General features: G+C 43.1%; 1 protein-coding gene across 2 annotated transcripts in view; it reads right to left on the bottom strand.

The window, feature by feature from the left end:
- Window positions 1-4274: 4274 nt before the first annotated feature.
- STK4 (serine/threonine kinase 4) overlaps window positions 4275-13518 on the bottom strand; it is a 50860-nt gene continuing 41616 nt past the window's right edge. For both annotated transcript variants that reach the window (XM_052789032.1, XM_052789042.1), the window contains one exon: window positions 4275-7536. In XM_052789032.1, coding sequence (XP_052644992.1) covers window positions 7378-7536 — 159 coding nt within the window. In that variant the 3' untranslated portion in view covers window positions 4275-7377. The remainder of the gene's footprint in view (window positions 7537-13518) is intronic.

Here is a 13518-nt window from a genome sequence, read left to right as displayed (position 1 = left end):
AAAGACTCAATTTAAAGGAAAATATAGTTCAAGTAGCAAGTATTTGTTGCTTGACTTGGTTAAACGACGTTTTAGGTGCACCTCTGCCAGCAGATGGCTGGAGGATGTGTGTGCACCTTCCCTGTTGGCTTCCCAGCTGTTTTGCTTTCAGCTGCGGTTGTTAGCAAGGGCAGGGGATCAGTGCCCGGGATGAGGAGGGGATATAGCCCGTTGCAGCTCTGGAGACCCGAGAGGAGCTGGTCCATCACATTCACAGCTGCGTTCATCCCCCATTCATCCCTGCTGCTTTCATTAGCTCCAAACATTAAAGCCAGGGGGGCTGAAGCCCACCCAGACAAATTCAGGCTAGCTTGTGGAGGCCAGCAGCTGCTTGAATACCACAGCTGTGTTTAAATCCCATCTCCTGGCACAGAGAACATCCCGTCGGCTTTAGTGGCCCTAATCACATCCAGCCTCCACCACTTTCCTTGCTGCAAAGGCAAAGCTCAGACCAGCTTCCAGTGGCCAGCCAGCAAACTGCCCATGATAGGGACTGTGATCATCAGCAGAGCTATCGCTAATTAAGCTACATTATCACAGGCTGCCTCTGGCCAACACTGCTTGTAGGCTTTGAAAAGTTCAGTAGCCCGTTGGGAGGTTTAAAAGAGCCCCAAGAATAGCACCGCACAGCACCAGGCTGCTTATGGAAATACCTTTGCACCTGCAGAGGGTTTTAAGCCCCCAGGCAGAGCAGGCAGAGGCTGAGCACACAAGGAGCAGCATCCCTAGCCAAGCTGAGCAAGCCCAGTGCCAATTTTCTCTGCACGGAGGAAACATCCCACCAGTGTGTCTGGCTACTTCAAGGGGGTGGCTGCTCTTTGGGAGCTGGCTCTTCGTTTCAGGGGGTGTAGTTTGTGCTCTGATGCTGCTTAGGCTTTATCCTCCTTTATCCTGAAGGCAACATAAAAAGCTGAGCTAGCTCCTGATGCTCTAAGTGGCCTCTGTGACGCTCTGAAATGAGGGGGGTGTCTGTAGGCTATTTGTCTGCAGGGGGCTGGCTAGAGAGGGGAAGACGTACTGCTGCTCTCCCTGCATCAAGTGCATTCCTCTGCTAGATGTGATAGGAGGGGTTAAAAATAGTTTAATCTTTATTCCTTTGAGAGATTTTTCCATTTAAAAAAATAAAAATCCACATGCTGCTAATCTTTCCAAGGCAAAAGCTCCCCTAACTTGGGGGTTAAAAGCAAGGCAGGACCTCCCGTAAGCCCCTCTGCTGTGCTGCAAAGGGCAGCTGCCCTCAGAGCAGGGCTGGTGTGTGAGAGCTCCAAGCTCGGGTTTGGGAAAGCCACGAAAGACGTTTTCTTTTTTTAGCCTCCTGCTCTCTGTGAAGACATTAGGATCTGTGTGGCTATGAGTAACTGCACTAGGAAAATCCTCCCACTGCTGTGCAAGCAGATCTAGCAGAGCTTGGGTTCTGCAGAGCAGGGAAGAACTGGGTGCAGGAAGGTGCCCAGCACCAGAGGAGTGGGTGATCACAGCCCATGTTCACATTAGCGAGACACTTCTGTGCAGTAATGGGTTGCCAGGACTGGTCTGACTTACTATTTCTAAGGCAAGTAGGAAATTCATGTTCTTTTGCTAATCCCTAATCAGTTTTCCTGAGAGTGACTGTGTTTTCATTTGGTACAGTGGGTAAATCAATTAAACACTTTATCAGGTTATTTCTAGAAAAGCTGCTCTCCACACTCACAAAATGATTGATGAAAGAGTGACTCTTTAGCCTCCAGGGAATGGTGACTAAGGAGTGACCTTATCAAGCTATTTCACGCAGCTGAGAATTAGATCACTCTGCTCAAAGAGACAAAGTAAACTTCATTACTTTTGTTTAAAACTTCTTTTCCTTTGCCAACTTTCAGATCTGTGACCACCCTGAGCATGGTCTGTGCACTCAGCTGGTTATTGGAAAACTGGGAGATTTTAAAGGGCTTGATCTGTAGGAAGGAAAGACTCCTCGCCGGCAGCGTTTCTGGGATCTCTCCTGCTCATAGGCTTCTACAACCCTGCTGATCTCAGCGGAGTGCAGAGAGTCAAAAATCAGAGCTGACTGCTTATGTACCTGTTAAATCAGTGTTACCTGTAATTCCGGTATTTGCTGAACTATGTAGGGAGACCAGTGAAGACCAACAGTGCTGTAAGTCAAATTTTTCTTTACAAAATTATGCTAAAACACTTTGTCCTGGCAGTAAGAAAGCCCCAAGGTCTGCATATACTCATGGGTTCACTTCAGCCTTTACCCAAACCACAGCTATTAACTTAGTTGTAGGAAACACATAAACTCAAGGCTTTTATTCTAACCCTTTGAGATAGCTAAATGAATAGCCTTGAAGCTGTGGAATTAAGTTAACCAAATATGCCTAGACAGGTCACACAGGAATTTCAGGAAAATGAAAAACACAGGTCAGACATGCAGGGAAGCACAGCACCAGCGATGCATGTTCACAGCCAGATCCTGAATCTGGTGAGAGCAGCAGACAGAGAAAACTGCCCTGTGGCTTTGTTTCAAGATCATCCCCTCTACAGTCAACGAGTGATGGTCCAGAGCCTTGCGAGCCTCTCGGGGCTGAGGAAAGGCCACCCTACAGCTCAGCCATGGGTTGCTCGTGCACAGGCAGGTCTGCAAGAAGCTGTTCTGCTGCTGTGACCACTCTGGATGGGATTCAGGGACTCTGGGCTCCCTCTGCTTCCAGCGCTGTATTGATTTGAATAGTGACAACCTAGAGGGGAGTAGAACAGACTGTGCTTCGAAGATGGAATTGAATTGTTTTAAAGTTTTTAAACAAGTTGGCTGTCTTCCTTGACTCTTAAATTAAAGGGCAATTAAGTCACTTTCAGTCTCAAAAGAGCTAATGGGCGTTTCCTGGTTTGACTCTTTAAAATTTTGCCAGAGTGAATAATGCAATGAAAAATTGTCAACTCTCAAAAGTCAGGGCTGTCAGCCAACACTCAAAGCATTTATCTAAAGCACATGCTCAGACACTTTTGGCCTGCGGACAGGAGGAAATGGGACAAAATGAGGCTGTAGGGAAGAGTAGCTGGGCATAAAGGACACTGGCACAGCAACACCTGTACCTTAGTACTGATAATTATTATGGGAGGAGGAGAAAAACTGCTGGTGCTACGGGCTTTGTGGGAAGTTGACTTTTCCCCCCACAGGGGAGGAAAACCTGGCTAAACATCAGTCCCAGCTCATGGCTACTTGTCAGTGTTGGTTTTGTTAGTTATATGCAGTTAATATTTGTGCAGCAGGTGCACTGCTCCCAGCATGAATGGAGTGCACATGAACACTCCCCTGGTACGGCTGCAGTGCTGCTGCTGCACTGCGAGTACAACCTTCCCTTCATGCTGGGGCTCCACAATATCCTGGTAACGTTGTTGAGAATATGCAAGAGCTCCAGGCTTTCCCAGTTACTAGAAATGCCCGCAGTCTCCCTCCCTTTGATTTCCACACTCCTTCCTCACATTTAAAAGCTCAGATCTATTTTGTTTCTTCCAGGATTGCTAACCAAAGCTGACTCCTGAATGAATTCTATCTCTGCTTCGGTTAGTCATCCCTTCAGGACAGATTTAGTAACTGCTCAGGGAAACCACGTAGAAGCCAACAGTTCACCGTTGGAAGGCAGCACCCACTCTCTGTCAACTTCATCTTTTTCCGAGCTAGAAGGCTGAAAGCGCAGCAAGTCAGCCAGAATTAGGTGAGTGAGCCTCTAGCCTCACCTGCTGTGTAGGAAGGTGAATAAATTGATACGTACCTAGTCCCCAACCTGACTGCAGGCTCAGGAAAGTTGCTGCAGTGTGAAATAACAGAGCAGAGATAGCAAGTATCTACAGCAGAGTTCACCATCCCCATCTGCCGGAGCACCCCTTGGGGCAAATGAACCTCCTGCGCGATTGCAGCTCCAGGCTGCCCACGCTCCTCGCTGCGGGGAAACTGCCTGAACTTCCACTGCATGGCCTTCTGAACTGTCACTGAGCTGGCAGCACGCAGACCTGCCCCTGAACTGAAGCAAATCTCTCCCTGAGGTGCAGAATTACTAATGTTTTAAGGCTAAAGAATTGCTTGTTCAAAAAATGTGTATCTGACATGTTTTCTGCTTGTGTTTATTAAAGCTTGTATGCTCCTCCAGAATTTTGCATAACATTGGTCAACTAGAGGCACATCATGTTAAAGCTTGTCCTGATAAGCAAGAATAAACCAGAGTACTTTAACGCATAAATATGAGTCACGACACTGATGCTTTCAGGTAAGGACAGTTTATTTGCCCCTTTGAACAAATAAGGCAAGATATTTGAGAAAGATCAAATAAAATCTCCTGTATCAAACTCAGAGGAATGCAATAAAAGTTACTATTTCATACATATACAAACTAATGACCCAACACTATTATATACAAACAGCCAGATCTTACAAAATAGCTTTTCAAGTCAGCACTTTATGCCAGTGTTGCTAATTTCTTTGTTACAAAAAAGTTAAAGCTACAAACTTCACATTTTTAAGTCTCACATGACTGACATCATCAGTATCTCTAGGTTTTAGAAGCAAAGATAATGGTTTGTCCAGAACACTTTCAGCAGTGCAGATGGACCCAAGGAGCACATGAATGCAGCTTCACAATTAAGCTAGCTTTTTGCTTAAAAACTTTGTCGGAACAGCTTTCTCTTATGGTACAAGCCTCGCTTTTAGCCTGGAGGATTCTCTGAGAAGTGAGCAGGTACTATGCTCCCAGACACTCTACAAAGGGACCAGAAAGGGAATTATTTTCTCTAACAGATTGAAAATCAGTGAAGGAGAAAATAATTATTCTGCATTAGAGCTCCAAGTGCAAGAAACATCAAGTCTCAGCCACTGCACGCATTTAAGAAAGGTTCAAAGACACTTAAGCCATTGGACCAGTTTTACTTATTTTGGTTCATTTGCTGTATTTTAAGACAATCACATCAGCAAAGCAGAGTATTTCAAGAGTGCTTACATTCAGTTACAGCAGTCACAGGTTGCATATTCCATCAATAGACACCACCCTGTGGTGTTTCACCTAAAACTTGGGTTTTCTAATGCCCTCCAATCACTAGAAAGTTACCTACACAGTGCAGAGGTAAAACTACTCCCAGCAGAATCTGCTTGATCCACGCCACATGCAAGCAGTGCACAATTTACCACATCACATATCTGCATGTCAATCACACCAGAGGTGTTGGGCCAGACCCATCCAAGTGTCTAATACAAGATCCAACACTTCACCAGAGAACTCCCTCCTAAGTTGTGGGAGCTTCTTTGATGCAAAAGATGCTAACAAATATTGCTCATAATAAACACATGTTTAGGGCAAAATGTATTGCACAGATTCCAGACGAGCACTGTGTGAGCCCTGGTGTTCACACAGCGCTTCACTAGACCTCATTAGAGAGTCCACACTAAGGGATTTTAGTCCGTTAACAACAATGAACCTTTTAATTACTTGGTTTCCCAATTCAAAACTTTCCCAATACTTGAGGCTATCAGATCATTGGTTATCCCAGGAGGTACTCTTACATCAGCACCCTAGATACACTGCTTACTGCCTCCCTTTTCACTCAGGGACAGCTGGTTTGCTGATCTCTGGAACAGCTGTGTTCGCACTGCATATCAAACTGAGACAAACTGATGCAACCAGATCTGCAGAGGGGGTAAAAATGGCTTGGTTCCTTTCACAGCAATGGAGTATACCTGTTAACAGTAGCCAAGAGTCTGCTCCAAGGAGAAAAAAAGAGCCTACAGAGGCGTGAAATGAACACTTCACCTCTCTAGCAGCATTTGATTCAAGAGACACTGCTATTTAGTTTAATTATCTAGGCGATGCACCAAGGCCTATTTCAGAAGAATGACATGGAAACTCTTCCCTCTATCAGAGCAAAATAAAAATACATCAGTAGAAATACTTGCTCTGTCCAAATATTTCATCATATGCTAGATACATCTAAAACTACATACCTCTGCTATTACAGCCCATGGGGCAGAGGTATCACTTGGTCTCTGCCCTGCAACGAGGCTCTTTGCTTCTTCTGTTTTACTCTCCACTCTACTGGTGTGAGTTAATTGCACCATCCTCACAGCGATTGTACATGCTGGCGCATTTTTGTTGATTGAGCTATACCAGGCAGGAATGGCAGGGAAATGTAAAGAAAGAACACAAGAGCATCCAGAGGAACTGGAAGAGAAGAGACTGAATCTCTTCCAGTAGGACATCAGTAATTGCCTTCTCATCCAGATCAACTCCACCTTTGCTCCACCGCCACAAATGCACATCTTTGTTAATTCAACAAAGTCTTTAATTTCAGTTCAACCTTTCTAATGTGCTAAACCTTGCAGAAATGTGAAGGATTCTGAACTTAAGTTTTTATTCGAGCATCTAAAGATGTAAATCTGAAATGAAGCCTATAAAATATTTCACAAACTGTGGAGATTTTTAAGTCCTCTCAGACACAGCAGAAGTACCTAATTCCTGAGAGAGGTTCACACAACTTCCACCCATTTGAATACAGTTTCATTTTCTGAGCACTCCACCATCAGCGGGGTCGCCCTGAGGGACATTTCCAAACAGACAGACGAAGGGGAATCAGATCACTGACTGGCTTTTGGTTTTAAGTCAGTGTGGATTTTAAATTACAGAACGTAATTTCTGATGGAGGCACAACATGCTTTATCTACTCATATTAATTCATAAAGTACACAAAAAGAGGACAAAACTGAGGTCTTGAAGAAACCACACTTGCTTAAAGCACACAGTGTAAGGCATGGGGCTTATTACAGGCTTTTAAAAAATGAGATTTAAGTTTCTTTCAAAAGGCTGGAACAGTTTGTACATGTTCTCACCTGCTCTCTTCAGCGACCTAAAACTTAGCAGTACCTTAACAGTAGAAAGATACAGTTAACAGCTTGAAATTGAGTCTGTGCATTCACAAAGAAAAACAAAAACAAAACCCACAAAGGATGCAGCCATTAAATACCACAATCCATATTAACTTAAAACAAAATGGACTACTGAAAGTTCAGTTGAAAAGAGAGTGAGCCAACTTTCATTAGCCTATTTCTATCTGTTCCTCTGATTCAAAAACAGTCCCCCTAAAAACAGTAACAAAACTCTTTTGGAATAATGTTTTAAATATATGTCTAACATTAAAACATACCATCAGGATTTTCCACTTAACAGCATTCCTGAGTTCACAAAGGTGCTATGGAAAAATAAATGAGCAGAAGTATTGCCCTCTATTTTGCTAGCGTATTTCAATAGAAATCGATCTGTTTAGTAGTCGTAAAAGCAAGGAGCTGATTGTTTGAGGATGGAAGATTATTCTACCAGTGGCTCAGAAGTTCTGCTGCCGCCGCTTCTTGGCTTCAATGGCATCAAGGATCGGCTGCCGCTTTGACTGGTACTTCTGGCGGATTTCTTCAATCTCCTGCTCCATCATGGGGTCCAGGGCTAAGAGCCTCCTCTGAAGTTCATCAACACTCCAAGTCTTCAGCTAGCAGGGAGACAGAAGAAGAACAGATATCGACATCAGTACAGCCACCATCCACACATCTACAGGGATTTTGCTGCCCATCTGATGGTCACAGCGCATCTTCCAGTAGGAGAAGGTGGAAGAGTTCTGCTCCAGACTGCTGCTCTCAGCGAGACTGGCATGAGCGTCAGGATACTGGGCTGCTTCTGCTCATTTTACAGATACATTACATGCTCTGTTTAGTGACAGCGTGAGTGTATAAAACAACCAGTGAAATGTTTCCCCCATTGAGTTGTTTTTCTAACGCTTCATTTTGCAGGCTTAGAACAGAAATACTGTATTGAGATGGAACAGGAACGAAGTTCTCTCCCCCTCCCCTTTCCTTGCAACTAGACTTCCTTCTGCTAAGTGACAAAAGGAGACAGAAAAGGAAGAAAAAAAAATCATTGTCAAAAGTTGCATTTGAAAAAAAAAACCAACCCGCATTTATGTACAATCAGGCTGAACCTCAATCACAGTGAGGAATTCAGACTCCTCCAAGCTAGAAATCTCAGAACACACACAACAGGTCACTTTGGGTCAGCCTCATACTGATATAATATGCAAGTACAATTTGTATTTTACTGTACATGTGAAGATGTCAGGCTAGTCTGGACAAGCTTCCCTTCACTGAATTCCCTATCTGCCTGCCCTTTGTTTAATTGGCTCTCTTGCATGTGCCAATTTGCTGAGAACTGGCACAGAATACTTTTATTCTGTGATTAGAGATGCCAAGTGTGGCCTGGGACAATCTAGATTGTCCAGAGCTATACCCTTTATGTAATATTATAACCTGTGGAACAGACAGGATTTTATGATAATGTTAAAAAATACAGACACTGGAAGTGCTTCAAATGTTCACCTAAGTATCAGTCCTTTTCCCATCCAAGACCAAGTGACCCCCAGAAACACAGGGGAGGCACCATTTTACAGCTACTGCAGCAGGATGGGAATGACCGTTTGCACCATCTGCTTTCAGTGACCACCTGCTGTGGGTACTACGAACACGTATAATAATTTGGGTTTTTTTCTGAACAAAGAAGTGTCAATTTCTAGACTTTCAACAAATGTCATAATTGAGTGACTTATCTTTACTTCAGTTAAATGCAAGCGATGCTGCCGTCCTGGTTTAGATGTTAATTAGTCAGCTACCATTGTTATCCTCCAAGCCATTTCTGAACCGAAACACACAGTGAAATGCTTGATGCCTATTACAAGGCAACAACTGAATTACTGGCTGTTTAATGGTAGTTTGCATCAGTCCTTAAAATGTATCAATACCAAAATACGTAAATCCTGATCCTTCTTCCTGAGGTGGAAGAGATACCTGTCCCCAAACCACAAAGTCATCCGCTAGCTGATTTCTCAGAAGGTCTTTTGAAATTCTTTAGCATATTCTGCTAAATAAGATATTTCCTAGTTGCAGTTACAGGATCACGAATCCACTTTAATAATCTAGGCACATGTGAAACAAAACCTTTCTTGCAAGGGTATACAGTCTTTTGGCCTCTCCAATCAGGCAACTGTTCATTAGAAAGACAAAGTGCTTGCTCCGCAAAGATATACATTATTTATACATATTAATGCAACTTTACCAGACAGCAGTTTAAGTTGATGCATGGCACCAGTTGCCTTTTCACACTGATTTATTATGGAGCAGGTAATTATTCAACATCCCTCTTCCTCACAGTCCAGGGAATTGAACAGTCAAATAAAAATGCAAAAAAGAAGAAAACATTAATTCAAGTACTGAACATATATACTAAGCAGCTATATCAGAGCAAATGGCTGTCAGCTCTCCCAGAACACCCAGTGCTGGACTACGAAAAGAGAGTTTTGGAACACATCTAAAATACCTCGCTCACAGCTTAAGCCAACTATTAGACGTCAGAAATTGTCCTAGGGCTGCAATCTTCCACGGATGCCCTTTGAGCCTTCTCCACCATCCTCCCAAAGTGCTGGGTGCTGCTTACAGTCAGAAACAAACTGCCAGAGTTGGCAGACCAGAGGGTAGAGCGGATTTACAGCGATGGTCTCTCCAGTCCCTGAGAACGTGGCAGTCTGATGAAAAACCTGCCCTATTAATGTTCTTGAATGATCTAGCATCATGGGACATCCTCCATGGATACTGACACACAAAGTATTTCTGCTAACTGTAAGCAACTGCTTGCCAAGGGACGCAATGGCTTTGACAATTCCTGGGACTGTGTGTTTGTCAGGACAGATGGCTAATAGTATGGAAGATGCTTTGAGTACAGATAAGTCTGGAGCGGGCAAAAGCCTACAGATATATATTAAAATGAACAAATTGGGAAGTGGGTTACCCGCACAGATGCGTAATGCAGGACAAAGTAGCTACTTAAGGAGACTGATCATGGGTTAAACAGAATGGGGATGGTGGGAGAAGGAACTGAGGCAAGTCTATGCAGTGCAAAAAATTCTAAGAGCACAGAAACACATCCTGTGTGCAATGCTGTGTGTTGATGAGGATGAACTAATTACAGAGTTTTCATCTGGAATAACATCAGCGTGGCTGTGAATGCCATGCTGCTCCTAAAAGAGGCAGAGAAGCCAAAGGGCAACACTAGTAAAAGGTCCAGAATGTGACTTCACCACAGATGAGCTGACGCGAGACTGACAGGCATTCAATTATTAATGAGAGCCGAGCACCCACGCAGTCGCAGAGGACACCTAGCCCTCAGCTCCCGCTGTGCTTCAGGCCCACGACAACATGAGCCCTGGGACCTGAGCTGGGCTATTACTCAGCTTGTTCTTCCACTTGCACATGCATCTTTAAAAGAAAAAACGGAAAAGAAAAAAAAAAAAAAAAAAGAACTGCTTAAAACATGATGGCCTCCATTTCACTTTGCTGTGTGGCATTTCACTGTAAGCCAGTGTCACAGACAGACTTTCTCCCAGAAATGAAGTTTTAAAAGTCTAGCGTATCTGTCTCTGCAGTGGTAGACTCCTGAGATACTGACATTATTCTCTTAGAGAAACGCCAGAAGCAAAATAAGAAAAGAAGGACAAGGACAGAGCATCTCATGACAGATGGTTACTCAGGGTAAAGTCTCAGCACTGAACAGCTGCAATTAGAGCTGGTTTTAGCCACGGGCTCAGTCCCATTCCTCTCCACACTTCTCCTCAGCAATTCTTCTGTTGTAAAAAGTCTAAGTGTCTTTGTAAAAGCTATTTTTGTCCACAGTGATCAAATAGCTAAGAGAAGCTTTTAAAGGAAGGAATCTCATTTCAAAAGTAAAGACTGATATAAAATACTTGTTCTAAGGTTGGTCAAACACAGCTATCAATAGGGAGAGGCGGCAGCACAGTGAAACTGTTCAAGCAAGGTTGTATGTGCAGAAAGCTAATTTTTAACCATTTGATTAACAGTTATATTTTTACTGAAGATTTTGAGAATGATCTTAACTCTGTAAAAATGTCCAACTGAAGACAAACATCAGAGTTGCAAGTGTTCACCTGAAAGCCTCTCGCCCACGGCCATGCGTGCTGTTCATTGTTCTTCAGGCTGCAAACACCACTGACAGCAACATCTTGTTTTAATATGCTGATGATTTCTACTATATAATTCAGAAGGACATATATAATTACATCCTTCAGAAGGACATAACCTACGGCCTTTCCGTGCATACGCAGTAATGATTGACAAATCAGGAACAGATCATTTGATATACAATTTCTTCCTCAGGGAGAAGATTTGCAAGCTATTCATGACATCCCTTTGCCAGGGTTTCAGACAGACTTGCAGATAACTACTCTGCTGAACAACGTTCACCTCAGCAAACTGCTTCTGAGTTGCCGTCCTTTCAAATCAGCGTTTTAAAAATAGAGGGGGGGAAAAAAACCACCCACTTGCATTTGTTACAGTCAGGTAAAGTATCACTGCAACGTGATATTTTACTGAACGTAAATGAATCTAAGCAGCAAAAGGAGAATAAATACAGGCTCTCTGCAGACGTTAGACATAGCCACAGGTTCGATGTTCAAGGGCACCATGGTCTGAAATTTATACCTACACAGTTCTATCCTGAGCAAGAGGCAGTCTAAAAACCTGCCACAGTATTTTTAAACAGACCACACCAGATTTATGTTTCACACAAGATCTACTGTAAAACACAAAGCCTAGAGAATTGGCTCAGCCCCTTCCCTGTCCACAAGAAAAACAAACAAAAAATCCAAACAGTGAAAACTTTTTGAATTATAGCTCATGCAAATGATTTGTCACAGTTCTCTTGGTACCCATAGTCCTTACACTGAAGGGCACCCGTGCCTGGTTTTCCTACAGCAGGGTCTGTAGCTTGACCAGTTTGGGACCTAGCATACTCCTCTGGTCCCTTAACGGCCCTTCAGCAGCACGAGGTCATCACTGACTCGGACCAGTCTGCACTACTGACATAAATACGATGTCATCCAGCAATCCCTGAGTCACTTCAGCTATCATTCTTATTTGCTCCTCCACCAAAATCCTCTTGCTGCATGAATTATGAGCATCAAATAGAAACGAGCTGTTTCCCAGCAGCTTTCACACATTTCTCCCCCAACAAAGACTTTCAGCAGAGCACTAACTCACCGGCTACACAGGAATCAAAAAATATTATCTTGGTGCAAGTGAAAAACATGTTCCTCCTACAACTTTCTTCTTACTTGCTGACACTGAATACGATCCCTAGATTTAGCACTAAAGCCCTTTCTTTGCATCTTCGCAACCTTTCATGCTATCTGGGCTTTGTTTTTAAATACCCTTAGAAGTCCTGAAACTTGTGCCAAACATGAACCCTCCATCTCCAGGGAGGGGATGCAGTTGTTCTACCATCATCTTTTAAATGCACAGATGTACCCTGACTTCTGGAACAAAATAGGAATATATATGACACTGGTGAGATGGGGCTATTTTCCCCACAGTGAATGTATTTGAATAGTTTTGCAGAAGGGGGATATTTTCAAGTCTTGATACTACAGCAAATCCTACAAATAAAATTAGGAAGTTGTTCTTTGCTTCCTTAGCCCTCTAGTCATACTCCTCTACCATAACTTCTGTGAGTTTGAACACTTGTCTTCCACATGCTCACACAGAGTATTTTCTGAATATCCTCCCACCTCTACAACCAATAGCCTGTGGCTTTTTAGAAAAGAAACACCCAGCTGCAGCAACCAGTCTGCCTTTAACCCAAATATTCCAGGTGGCATTTACTGCTCAACATAACTTGGTGTCAAACTTTTAAGTTTTAAATAGCCTTTAGAAAAACTGGCTTTCGCAATTATCACTTCATACGGGGCAGTGGGAGTTTGAAGACTAAAATACAGAAGTAATAAAATTGCAGCTTCCCACGCTACACAGGGAAATAAATTCTTAGTGGAAAAGATATGAGCTAGAGGGGAACTAAAGAAAAAACAAATTAATTGTCTATTTAGCATAGCTTTTATTGTTGTATCTTCCTTTTCTGCCTAGTTTTACTTTGCAATCTAACAGTTCTTGACTGCATGCCCAGTGATCAAAGCCCCCCAAAGAAACTCAAGACATCTTGAATCATATTAGTAGGGAGCACAACTCTTCATTTACTTGTGTGTATTTACACAGGCAAAATCTCAACATGGCTTGAGAACGGTTTTTATCCAAACCAAGTTATCCAAGCTACACTAAACATTAAATACCAAATAGGAATTTGCTGCTAGAGATAAGTGGCTACTTACTAGAGGTAAGTAGAAGAGAATTCCTACAAATAGTCTACTAAGTGTTCAGATGTCCTCTGGGAAGGGAAGCTCTTTGTGGAAGAGACTAATTAAACTCTTGCTTCACTTCACCTTGGCTATCAGCAATGCTATCAAGATGCTTCCCTTCCGATAAAACCAAGGGTACACTTGTACTTCCTCTCCAGGATCCTGCAGATCAGTTTGATGCATATCCACCTCAACTTCTGAACTTTTTTTCTATCGTCTCCTCAAGCA

The sequence above is a fragment of the Harpia harpyja genome, chromosome 1 (genome assembly GCF_026419915.1).
Source record: "Harpia harpyja isolate bHarHar1 chromosome 1, bHarHar1 primary haplotype, whole genome shotgun sequence".
Taxonomy (NCBI): Eukaryota; Metazoa; Chordata; class Aves; order Accipitriformes; family Accipitridae; genus Harpia; species Harpia harpyja.
This window is presented reverse-complemented; position numbering and strand designations above follow the sequence as displayed.